The following is a 13,670-nucleotide window of genomic DNA, read 5'->3' on the forward strand; positions in this document are numbered from 1 at the left end:
AGCACTCTTTGCTCACTTTGCCCCCATGTGAGCATTACCCTTTTCAAACATAGCAAGAAAAAGACAAATTTAAGTATTCTCTATGCATTCAATATATGTTTACTCACTATTAACACAAGCTGAGAGATAGCAAAAAGCTGCAAAACACAGATATTAATAATCTGCTTGAAAATGTGTCACCTCAAGGTGCTACAAAACATTTGGTTTGATATCCTTCCTTTGCTTTGGGTTACAGCCTTCAGAAAATACTACGATGTAACCATAATATAACCACCTAGCTGTGGCTTTTCTATTGCTATTTCAGTGTACAGGCCTAACATTATGTCCAAGAAGTCTCATGGAGACTGAGATCTGTGGAGACCAGAGTACAAGCCAAGTACAACATTCAAGAAAATCACTTTGCATAGTACCCCGTAAGACATTTCAAATATAATCTCTCTGCTGTAAGGCCCAAACATTTTATCTAAACATATAATTCAAATTCACTGACGTGGTTCATGGCTAATGCATTTATTACTTTAATCCCTTGAGGTTGTTGTTTCGTGATGTGGGCTGGACGTGCTGCGCAGTGGACATCTGTGATAGTCTATACAGTTTCACCTCACCTCGGGGTTCAAAATAAATTTAAAAATATCAAATCTGGAACATGCAGATGAACTGAAGACCAGAATACAACACAGTGAAGCAAAGGAATCAAGCTCTATTTCGTCAACCCTTTCAAGATAAGAACTAATAATGATGTATTGATGAAGCCCTAGTACCCTGCATATTCTTAGCCAGCAAAAAAATGTGTTGGGCCAGCAACATAACCCAAATCCACAGATTTGTTTTTACACCTGCTTTGCATGGAAAATGTCTAACTATTCACTAAAAGGAACTGATTTGTTTGTTTGTTTTCCTTTTCCTTTCACCATTTGTCAGATTTTCAAATTCACAACATGTGCTAATAATAAAAAATGGCATTGCGGGTTAATGTACAATTACGCTAATGTAACATGATGGACCATTTGATTTATTAAGGCGGTTGCCATGCTGTAGTGATTGCAGGACGTAATAGTGTTTATGTTAGATTAATATGACTGTACTTCTACAGCCACCCCTCTCAATCAGTCAACTAATTTGTTATTAGGATTTCAATCAGCAAAGTCTAATAGATCAGTAAGTATGTTTTTATTTTATATTTATATGTTATGAGACCACCTCTAGCATTATTATATGATTTTAGAAGTTTGTGTTGTTCTGTAATAAAGTCAATGAATAATTTTTCATGATTGCAGATATACACAGTTCAAGAAATCTGTTTTATGTTTTTACAACATCTGCAAATTGTTCAACAATTTGTTAGGTGCTGGCACTCTGTAAAGCTACATTTGTTGCCATACCATACCATTTGCATGGACTGTTATATAACAAGCTACAAGCTATTACAATAAAACTGTGCACAAAGCAGTACAAGGGGCCATTATGTCCAACCATAAGTGTGAAAAGCAAAAAAATGAAGTAACAAAATACAGTGTAAACACAATTATTGTTCAGACGTTTTTTCTTTTTGTTTTATAAAATTTCACGCAATAACTTATTTGTAACATGATCATGTTAAACTTGTTAACTCATTTCTCATTTAGTTAGTTGTGGTGCTCTGTGGGATGAAATCACAACAAAGAATGAAAGTGGTACATGTTTCTAATACCAGAATAACTCCTTACAGCGGGCGTAAAATTGAAGTCACAGAAATAGCAAACAGTGAAATAATATACCTTTCAGTCACTGTATGACAGTCATTGAAGTGCAAGTACAGCACATATTGATCTTGCTATAATTGAAGATATACACCCTTCTGCCACACTGTGTACCTGGATGAATGTGTGAAAAAAATTACATTTAATGACAATACATAAAGATCCAAATTGATAATATCACAAACTGAGATACAACCAACAACTGGGGGAAAAAAGGGGGAAAAAAACACAAAACACATTTTTTTCATCATTATTTAGTATTAAAGAGATCTAAATTTTTCTAGAGCTTAACAACGTTCTCTCTCTCTTTTTAAAAAGCTTTCAAAACAGACCCAGGTTGTTTTTGTATTGTTTCATCAAACAGAACAGCTTACCTTTCAAGGACCAAAAGGTCAGTCCATTTTCTTGTCTTGCAACCTGGTGTCTCAGATATAATAATCCATTTCATTAAGGAGTTTTGCTTCAGACAAACCAAGAAATGTCATCTGGGCTGAAGCATCTGTTGTAAGCACCGGATGGTGCAGAGGATACACATATTCCAGTACTCCATCTATAGCCAAACTGCATCAATTCACCACCATATAATACAGTGAGGTACGCATATGCACATATTCAGATTCCAGTCTCAAGCTTAATGATCTTCATTAAAAGGGGTCATGTGTTTGTTAACAGTACTGCTGTAGGATCAGCCTCCTTTTAAATCGCATCAAGGGCTGTATGTACAATGGCAGCCGCTATACTAAGATGCAACAAAGCCCTTCTGCATTTCCCCCAAATGTTAATAATAATGACGATAACTGTGCATGTTGAATGTTACGGATGTCTCGAGGTATGAAAGGAACATTTCTGTGCTGATTAGGTGAGTCACCATCACAATAAAACACTGCTACAGTAGTGTTCAGGTAAGAAGATTTGTTCCACGGTTAACATGCAGGAATGTACCCTCACACACAGCACACAAGGAGGTATCTAGTATGCTCTTTGAAATCTGACGACACCAAATGTAGCACATCAAGGGAGCAGCCATATGTTGTGTCTTTAGCCTTCATTTATATTCTATTTGTGTCTCTGTGGGGCTACAGTTGAACCCTGCCTACTAGAGCTATCTGTGGGGTTGCAATACATTTACATTTACTATGGTTCTGAATGAGATTCACGACCAAAAACACTAACACCAAGTTGGGAAAATACATGGCTGCAATTTAGATAACTTGAGTTTTTTGATCAATCAGTTCAATACATGTGGTATTGTAGGTATAACCAGATGTATTTTAAAAGATGGCTTAGATGTTTAGCATTAAACAGGATGAACGTGGTGTGCATTGATGTAGAAGATGTTCCTTTCATGGATTAACCTCTGTGACTGTACAATCTGGGTGGGTTTTGTCTGATATCATCACTCATATTATCATCACCATTATTACTATTCCAAAGTGCTCCTTTTCTTCCAGTAAGTGTGGGCTCATTGCTGATAAGAAAAACCATCATCACTCACAAAAAACAGCTCCTATATATATATGCAAAAAAACCCCAGCAAAATCAAATACAGGGCTGCATTACAGTTGAAAACTTTGTTGATATGATTTTGTTGATAATACTATCTCAGGTACACTTATCTGGAATAACTGGTCGCATGTCCAGTTTGCGCTCAATTGCAACAAACATTTAATGTTTCCTGCTTGTCTGTTATCCAAAAAAGGTAATTTATTCAATGTATGCCTTCCCTTGATTCTTCTTCCCATTTCAAACCATTTCCAAATTAGCACGAAATAAATCACAATGGGAGAAGTATACTGAGGACTAATTTCAGACAAACGTGCCTTCGTTAAGAATAAGATTATCTAGATCTGTTAAAGACACTCATTTTGCAAAACCAGTAGTGTCTGTAGAACATCTATAGGAGAGTGACTAAAAGCCTGTCTGAGCATGTTAATAGAGCAGATGGCACCTATCATTACCTGGATGACTAATGGCTAAACCACAAACCATACATTCAATCCAGGTTTAGCACAGAGGCCTGCATAATGTCTCACTTTTTACTTATGTGGTTGCCATATTGACCAGCCACAACCCAATATATGAGTGATTTATTTCACACGTAATGATACATGGCTAGACAACTGTACACATTATATCAAACTAACAAAAATAAAGAAATACATAGTTGAAACGCAAGAAGCGTAAATGGCATTTAACATATGAAAGTTACACTGTAAAAATGTGGATCTTACAATTGTCATACAACCAGACATTATTATTATTAATATACTGTACATTTCCATTCGTTCCAATCATCCTAATATGGATGTTTAATCCCTTCTTGAATGCTGCTGCAGGTAGATGTCTAATCATCCTTATGACAGCATTTTATGGCATGATTATGGTAACCATGAGCAAGGAGGTCATATCAAATTCCTGACTAAAAGCAAATATCTGGCTACTGATCTGATTCAAATAACACACTGTCAACACTTTATTTTACCCATACAGGTCTTTGCATTGGATTACCTTTCCGTGTTTGTGGAACATTGTTTTACCATTAATTGATGCTGGCATGTAAGTATTAGAATTGTCAATTCAAATACCAAGTAGCTGGCTTTTACAAAATACATAATACACTCTCAGAACACAAAAGTTTGTAATGATTACTACTGAAGCAACAGAAAATAGTTTGTCAAACAGAGATCTGCATTTACTGTTCTACAACCTAAATGGACTTTGTCACAAAGCCAATTCAAAGATTCACAATGAGTGTTGCAATTGAGCCCTTATGTTTCTGAGAAGTAGCCTAACTTAAAACATGTATCATAACCAACCTCCGCTATCACCACCCCTGATTATTCACAAAGAAACAAACTATACCAGCTTATACATCCACCCCAAAATATCTCTGCATCAGAGTCTGCAATGATACATATTTAAATGAAAATATATTTATATAATTTGTGGATTTTTCACAGTAGTTTGTACTGCACTGTACCTTTTTGTCCATCTATGTATGCCTACAGAATTGTCACCTTGAGGGAGTCTATTGAGTCACTTGAGAGAGAATGTGGCTTCTGTTTTTTGTGGAAGAAAAATGTCTCTTGGATTTTGTTCTGTAATATCTCCGATCTTCAGTGTGGTGAGTGCTGTGGATGTCTTTCATCTCTGATGACCAACAACGATGTGGGGACTGATTACTCTGAAAGGTTTTTCCCTATGAGAACACAGCTTGTAGAAACTGCAAAAAACATTTGCTTTGGCACAGATTTACATTGTAGCAATGTCCATTCCTTGATCTCCATGGCCATGATCGTTACTACAAACACAAGTGGCCCATTGTGGTAATCCTTGGCTCAGTACGCTGTCACGGATAAGTCTATGTGTTTGTGTATCGCCGTGTCAGTCTATCCTCTCTCCTGGTGTAATGTCAATGCACTCTAGTGTCTAATCATTCTGCGCATAAACCCAACATCAATCCCCTCTCTGTCTCAGACTCTTGCTCACTCTCTCTCTATACTCTCACTTTTGTTTTTAGATCTGAGTCTCTTGGACGTTTTCCTTTGAGCTCCCCTTGAAGAGAAGAGGCTCCATTTGGGGATTCTGGTTTTGGCCCATAAAACCTTTGATCGATCCATGTAAGCCCATGGTAGGCATGGGGAGAGACATCGGCAGCGGTGGGGACATAGAGTTGGGGTTGATGTTGGTGCCATTGCCTGATGTGGAGAGCAAATTAGATGAAGAGATTGGGACTGAGGTACAGGAGATGGGAATATCCTGGCATTGCTGGTTCTTGTTATTGAGGATCCCTCCTGGTCCCATCCCTTCGGTGCCAATACTAAGACCCATCACGTTGTTGTTGAAATGATGGGTCTTGTAGTAATGGTTGAGAGTATCTGTGCGGCCAATGTTGGGAAGGTTGACTATTTCTGGATGATGTATCCTTAGGGTTCCTTCTCCACCACTGCCAGAATTCATTGTTGAACCACCTGAGATGCCACTCCCGGCCCCAGCTCCGATCTCATCTTCTACATTGACAATTTCAATGGCTCTGGCAGGGCCGTGGTGCTTGTGTAGCTGGTGCTGCTTCCGTAGTTTATAGAAGACCACCAACATTACAGCTGCCATAAAGGTAATGGCCACGAAGCAACCAATGATGATCTTAGTTGTTTTCATTACATCATCCAGGCCTGGAATGTTAGTTACATCCATTATGGACACAGTCACTGCATTTTCAGTAGCTCTGTTGGCTCGTGGGGACAGTGAGGAAAGAGAGGAGAGAGAAGGAGATATAGTGATGCCAGGTCGGCCCTCTAACACCCCTCTTTGAACAGTAGGAAAATCTATGAAGGTCTCGTTAATATACTGTCTTGCTGAGTTCTCCTCATCTCCTCTTACTGTCTCTACTGTTTCCACAGTGACAGTGGTGAAATAGCTGTAGCTGTTGCTGGGGTCTGAAGCAGACACATTGAGCACAGCGGTTGCAGTGGTGTTTCCAGCAGAGTTGGTTACCATGCAAGTGTACTGCCCAGTGTCTTGCACGGTCACATTTGTGAAGTTCAGCGTTCCGTCGTGAAGCACTGAGATCCTAACTCGATATGATCCATGGGTCATCAGAGTGCCATTAGGAGTGAACCAATTCACAGAGGTCATTGAGGTTCCAGTACGACATTTCAGCTCAGCAGCCATGCCCTCAGTGACATTGAGGTCAGTTGGTGGCTCAACAATTACTGGGGCATAGCAGGTAAAGTGGCTCTGGTCTAGTTCCCCAATGTACTTTCCCTTTATACCTGGGGGCGCATGGCAGCGAGCACAACATGTGGTGTTGCTGGGAACCGTTTCTTTCAGCCACCAGCTGAGCCACAGAACATCACAGTTGCACACCCAAGGGTTGTGGTTGAGATGTACCCTCTCCAACTGGTGCAAAGGGGTGAAGAGGTCATGGGGCAGAGAATGCAGAGAATTGTGGGAGAGGTTGAGCTCCTCCAAGTTTTTGAGGTCATCAAAAGCATTGCGTTCAATGACTGACACTCTGGAGTGCATCAGCCACAGCTTGCGAAGTGACACTAGGCCCTGGAAGGATCCAGGCCTGACTATCCCCAGCTGGTTCCCTGACAGCTCCAACTCCTCTAGTCGTACTAGTGGGGTGAGGTTAGGGATGTCCTTCAAGCCGCACATGCCAAGATTCAAGAAGCGCAAGTTGACCAGACCTTCAAAGGCAGCCTCTGAGATGAAATCCAGCTTCCTGAGTTCCCCTAGATCGAGACGGCGTAAAGAGGGAACACGGTGAAAGGCAAATGCCGGCAGTGTCTCGATGGGGTTGTTTCGTAGCCATAGTTCCCTTAGCTTGCTGAGGTACTCAAAGGCTTGTGATGGCACCACTGTGAGACGGTTGTCAAAAAGCTCCAGTGTGTTGAGGTTGGGAAGGCCAATGAAAGCTCCCACCTCAATTTGCCGAATGTGGTTCTTGGAGAGCTGGAGGATTTCCAAATGCCGCAGGTGCTTAAAGGTGTCAGACTTGATCACCTGGTGTGGAAACAAAAACATGGAGGCATGTTGTAGCAACATCAAAATATATGAATTCAGTTTGATTGTATGGTCTGTTTGTGGATGAAGCCATATTTACCTGAATTGTGTTCTCTTGTAGATTGAGGTATCTTGTGTTCTCTGAAATATTGTCTGGGACTTGATCTAAACTCTTCCTTGTACAGATGACGCGGCTCGCCTGATTGGAGCAGGTACAGAGGGTGGGGCAGGGGGGTGCTGCCTCTGTCAGCTGAGGTCCATGGTTGTGAAACCACAACAAAAGCTGGACCAACCAGAGGAGGGGGGAAGGGGTACAGGGGCTGGTCACCATGACAACACGCATGGCAACTGAGTCATGACCCACCCCTATTGCTATGATGTTGATAAGTCACTTCCAAAAAAGGGAATTTAAGTGCTCATCTTGATGTTCATATTGTATGCAGTTTTTTCTCCTTCAAGTAGTCACTTTAAGAATTGAGAGGGAAAAGTATAGTGTTATGTTAAAGATTCTATTTATCGTTATTTTACTTTGCTCATGCTTCTTTGACTATCAAACACTTTGTTCTTTTCAACATGTAATTTTAGGGAACCTTTTATTTTTTGTTCCCATGACAATTATTAGAACAGAAATCAAATGTAGGGGAGGATTTGCTCTTGAAAGTGTTGTCTCTGCTGAGGCTGTTGCTTCTCACTGTAGGGGGAAGAGAGAAAAGGAGAGGACGCAGGTCAAGTAAGTACACAGTGCAGTAGCTTTAAGATATTAGCCTAGCACATACATGCATGTATTCCAAGGAATGAATTTAAATCAAAATATTACAGTCGCCAGAGTGTATGACAAGCTGGGCCACGCTTTCTTTTCTAAAGAGGTGGCTCTGAAATTGTGGCCTGTAGTCTAACTTGTGAGTCAGCTGCCATTTTCTTCATAGGTTGAACTTAAGATCTGGGTCATGGTCTGAAATGGCCACAAAATTCTAAAACCTCAAGCTGGGTCACAAGCACTGAAACAGACCCATTGGGATGACAGTCTCATCATCCACTTTATGATGCTGGTATGCTTCTAGTCATATACATACTGACAAAGGTAGAATCTCACATTTAAAAAAATGCAAGGTTGTTGAATGCAATTACAACTGCCGGCAGGATTCTTCTAAACCTAAGGTTAATGCACTGATTTATGCAACCCATCATGAGGCAGCAGCAGTAATTTAGCAATTAAGATATGAAGGAATGATTATTGACTCCTGAAATTTTACTGCAATGCACATGCTGTGTACCATAAGCAATGCACAATCAGACAAGATCCCCAACCACCAAAGTTGATGAAATGACAACTAAATTGTGAACAAAGGAAAAAAGATTTGGCTTTTGTAATATATAAATGTGTGTGTCTTAAGAGAGTGTCACATACTTCTTGAAATAGAAATGGCTGCAAGCATCAGCACACTCACTAAATTTAGAAAAGCTTGGGCTGTTTCCCTTACAATGATTAGACCAAAAACAAAGTGTTCATTGTTTTCTCAAGCACGTTATGCTCGACACTATGACTCTAGCAGTCACAAGCCTGTATTGTCTGTTGAAAACAAATAAGATCTTTGTTACCTGTCACTTATATGACCACTGTGTTGCCATTATCAATATTTTATATAAGATAACTCTTGGATACATTTTCCAAATAATTTCCTATCTAATAAAAAGGTTATTTTTTAAAAGGTTCCATGGCAGTCCTTAGTATCTCCTCTCCTATGCAGCGACGATGCATGCGCTCCTAGAAACACGGTTGCTGTGGCAACCTGCTCACTCACCATCTTGTGTTTTTACTGTCCAGTGCCCTATTCCACATTACTGTGTTTAGTTGAGCTTGATGAACATTTGCTGTTCAAGACTGATCAGCAGCACCTTTGTGGTTTAAATCAACTTATATTTGACTTAAATCTTAAGGTTTATTCCCTTCGTAGCATTTTGTGTTACACCGGATATAAAATCAACAGTATTTTACTCTGTAGGTACCTTTAGCTAGAGGAACAAAAAGTGAACGTTGAAAATGTTTTGTATATGTAAATATATATTTGCATAAGTGCAGGGAAACCTGAGAAAGCACACAGTTGAACCTTAGCCTTCAATATCACAACAGGAGGAACAAATTTGTCATGAATCTTAATATCTACAATGGTCTGAGGATTAGGTCAACATCAGTCTTTATTACAAACATAGCTCTGAGAACTCTTAAAGCAGCTATTAGGAAAGCTCATAAGGGAGTGTATGCTAAAAATAGACTTTTTCAGATGCTCTGCACATCCCACAGACTCTCTCTCTCTCTCTTACACACACACACACACACACACACACAGATCACCCATCCATTTCCACAACTGTCCTAACTGTAACTGCCACAGAGAAATAACAACACATTATCCATCTCTAATAAGAAAGTGTAGATTTATGACTACAAATGCTAAACCTGAATGTTACTCTATGCGGCGCCTTTGCAGCACTCCCCATTATGGTGTTCTTTACACTGCTGTCCTTTCTTGAAGACTCTCCTTCTCATCCCCATCCAGCAGGTAATTATGCATTTCAGTAACTTGATGGAGTTGAAAAAAAGAGTTTCAATGTCTCTCCCAGACATCAGAATTGTATCTGATCCAGAGTGGTGGTTTGATAGTTACAATGATTAGCTCAACAGAAAATGATTCGTGGAAGCATCAAAACACAACATCATTAATATTTAGCTGGTTAAAGAATTGAAACAGAGTTTGTTTTTCATGCAGTGTTTCATGCACTGGAACTTCATTATACACACTGTTAAATGGTGCTTAGCCTTTTTTCCCCCTTTCTTTTGTGTGTGATTTTTGAAGGTGATTTCAAGACTGCCATTGCCTAATTTCTCCTGCCACTGCCACCATTCTGGAAATGTACAAATATGAAGGTAATGGAGAAGTTTGTTTTCCACAAATGTAAATGTGGGATGATGAGCAGTTGTATTCAGCAAAAATACACTCTGATATTGCTCTAAATAAAATTTTCAAAAATGCAAAATAGCTTCTTTTTTTAACTTCTGTTTCCTTCATGGCATCATAACATGATAACATGAACATGCATTTCTCATTAGACAGAAGCTGTTGGCAGCTGTCAACAATAAGTTATAACACTGAAAAAGCACAAAAAGTACATTGAAGGAATTGAGCTACAGTTTGTCTTTGCATTAGGTGGCAAAAGTCAGAGACAGTAAAAACAATATATGTAAAATACCACACAGGGTAAAATTGTATTAAGGGAGAGACCTTAAATCTGCTAGCAGGACGCCTGTTGCCTTGACCCCCCATCTTCATTTCTCCACCACATGAGAGCACAAGAACAACAGCACAGGGTTGATGGTCTTTTTTTTTTTTTTTTTTTTTTTTTTTTAGAATATTACACCTTGACTCATCTGAGGGCCAAGTGGCCAGTGGCCTTCCTTCCTATCCTTGTGCAAAATGTGTTTTCTTTAGGTTTATGACACGTTGAAACATCGGCTCTATTGTTTTATTTCTAACCAATTTCACTCACAGGTATTTCTCTTTCTTGATCTTAGCCTTTTTTCCATGTCAAGAGCAGATTGCAACCATGTAGATATTGATTATTTGATCAGGCCTGAAAAAGCGCTCAGTCGTGAAAAGACAAATTAGCTGCAAGCTGCTGACCAATTGCTACAAACCAATCACATAATCGTAAGCGCCTGATTGTATCAATGCCCGGCTCTCCACAACAGAGTCATTGAGGTTTATGAAGAGGCAAAAATCGTGGTGTTGTTTTCAATAAACACCGAGGCTGTGGGCTGTGGGATGTTTCCTGTATGCCTACACAAGGCCCAATTAGACCTCATGTATTTACAGATGGTCTAGATGAACACAAAGCGACACAGGTGCAGCAGGGCCAACATCATCTGCTGTAACTATGACAACACTAGATTGATTCAGGACGTGGGAATCAGGGGTAGGATGGGACGCATTTCACCAGTATAGTAACAACCTGGTGCTTTAAGAGAGAGAGAAAATTGCCGGTTCACGCCAAATATTTTCTCAACTTCCAGCTGATGACAATTATATTTTCCATTTCTCTCATATCAACTCGTGGGGGGGAAAAGCAAACAAATATAATAACAAAAAAAATAGCCATTACCTGGAAATTTCTCTTGCAGTCGCTACCTCTAAGCAGCAATCTCTCCTCATCATATAGCCTCTAGCATAATATCTCCTACAATTCAGCAGAATGGCCTTATTCATCTATGCAGCTGCGCTCACTACGGCGCACCTTCTCGGGAACGCAATTGAAATTCTGAATAGGCCTAATTCTGCACATGCTGCATTACAAAATGGCTTGCATCCATTCTCTCTTCAGGGTAATGACAACATGACTGCACCCAAAAATAATCCACAGGCTCAGTGTTTTTTGGGGGGAAAAATAACGTGTGGACATGTGAAACACACAGGCTTACATAAGGAACCATGTTATTTTAATACATTTGCAAGGGCTACCACAGCTTTATTCAACTGATATCGACGTTGACTGTATCTTTTGCTGATATTAATTAGCCAATTTGCTTAAATTACTATGCAACCTTTGCACGTTTTATTATTCAATCTTTGTCATCTTGTGAGTGATTTCAGCATCCATGCAGATTAGATAACAAATGCAATCATCACGCCGGCCATTTCAGTCCCTTCTACCTGTACAACCAATATACACGTACCTTAATGTTTCGGCGGCTGCGGCGTAAGGTCGATGTTTTCTCTCCCCTCGTCCCTTCTCCCGATCGTCAGTTTTCCAATCTCGCTATATCTCTGCTTTTCTCTTCCCTAAATTGATTCGCCTGTTTCCACGGCTGTGAGCTGGCTCTTACTCTTGTAGGCTATTCCGCAGCGCCAACGCAACGCGGGGGGCTACAGTGATGGCAGGTTAAAGATGAACACAATCCATACACACGGGGGGAGGGGGGGCAGAGATCAGATTAAGGGTTGTTGGAGAAAATGATGTTAGTATTATCACATTTAGGAACGAGGTCTGAGACGGGTGCATCCATGCGCCTTATCATCCTTGGAGAGGAACGCAGGCAGCAAACGCGACGGCGCCCGGTGGGCAGAGCATTTTGCGTCCAGCATAAGCGGCTCTTTACGCACATTCCGTATGTTTCAGTCAGAATCCCACTAAGACAGTATTAGAAGAATAGATGAAGGACCAACTACTTATGGATATACCTGCGTTTTTTAGATGATTTGAACGTTTAAACTCTACGGCTGAATGTTGTAAGGTTCATTATAGTCTATTTGGTTTGTTTTAGTCTGCAGGTTTTGTTTCAGATCTTCGGAGAAACATAAGCTCTATGCATGTAATGCGTATGTAGTCATATTTATTAATATGACTCAGCAGCACTGAATGATCAACAGGAAATATTGAGTCTGTTAATGAGTTGTGAGATGTGTTAATTCTGTGAAATTTCAAGCATTTTGGGTCAGTTTTCAGTGTTAATAGCCATCTAATAGACACCTGTTTACTGTTGAACCAATAGGCCAAACCATCTGCAGTAAGAAACATTTCTGCTTCATTGAGTCTTAAAGAGTTTTTTAGGTCTACTAATGTCCATATTCATAATGAATGTGCAGTGCTAGCATATGCATTTTAGCAATGGCTAGCTAAGATTAAATCTAGCAAACTAATGAGGTCTGTTTTCTGCAGTCTTTGCATATGAGTATTTTTTTTCCCTAAAGCAGTTCTCAGTGGTGAATTTAAAGCTGTACAGAAGGAAGCCACTACCACTATTACTTGCTATCAGCATCCAGACTTGGACAGCAAACACTCTGCAGCCCTGTGAGTTTTGCACATTATAAAACCCAAACCTTCACATACTTCTGAACCCCGAAAATGTGCGCATGAAGTATTTTGTGAGCAGGTTTCAGAGTTACGTAGGCTACTAGTGGGCTGCTGCACGTTTTAATTAGTAAATTGAAATAAATGCAAGTTATTGGCCAATAAAGAAAGCTTTAGTCAGTAAAGAGATGCCAGTCTTTCTCTCTAAGTGGCCTCCCCATATTGATCTTTGCCATGTGTATGCCCACATGTGTCAAGTGCTTTATCTCCTATATCATCATTATTCCCTTGACAACGTGGGCAGCATTTATTTCAGTTCAAAATTTTTGCAGAAGAAGAGAAGCAAACAATTGTAGCTTTGTATCCACTAGCAAAGAGGTAAAAATAAATCTCAGTGCATCTTTGCTCTGTCTCAGCTCACACTAAAGGTCAAAGGACAGAGAAGGCCAGTTATGCTTCAGAAAGACCCCCAAGATATATACACTCTCCTCCTCTCCATCGCTCTCCCTCCTTCCCTCCCTCACCCTTGCTCTTACCCTCCCTCTCTGTGAATGCCGTAGTGAGCATTGTTCACGACCA

General features: G+C 40.1%; 1 protein-coding gene across 1 annotated transcript; it reads right to left on the minus strand.

Moving 5' to 3' along the window:
* Positions 1-3,811: 3,811 nt before the first annotated feature.
* Positions 3,812-12,429, minus strand: lrrc4bb (leucine rich repeat containing 4Bb). Its single transcript, XM_044178876.1, has 3 exons — positions 11,977-12,429; positions 7,348-7,938; positions 3,812-7,247 (listed from the first exon to the last, which is right to left on the minus strand). Exons 2-3 carry the CDS (start codon positions 7,588-7,590, stop codon positions 5,256-5,258), a joined length of 2,235 nt encoding a protein of 744 aa, XP_044034811.1. The 5' UTR covers positions 7,591-7,938; positions 11,977-12,429; the 3' UTR covers positions 3,812-5,255.
* Positions 12,430-13,670: the final 1,241 nt, after the last annotated feature.

This window comes from Siniperca chuatsi, linkage group LG20 (genome assembly GCF_020085105.1).
Source record: "Siniperca chuatsi isolate FFG_IHB_CAS linkage group LG20, ASM2008510v1, whole genome shotgun sequence".
Lineage (NCBI taxonomy): Eukaryota > Metazoa > Chordata > Actinopteri > Centrarchiformes > Sinipercidae > Siniperca > Siniperca chuatsi.

What these genes read in the sequence shown, in the direction of transcription:
- lrrc4bb (XM_044178876.1), bottom strand. Translation starts at nt 7,590, where the DNA reads ATGCGTGTTGTCATGGTGACCAGCCCCTGTACCCCTTCCCCCCTCCTC. An exon ending in TACAAGAGAACACAATTCAG is followed by an intron (nt 7,248 to 7,347) that starts GTAAATATGGCT and finishes TTTCCACACCAG; the next exon opens with GTGATCAAGTCTGACACCTT.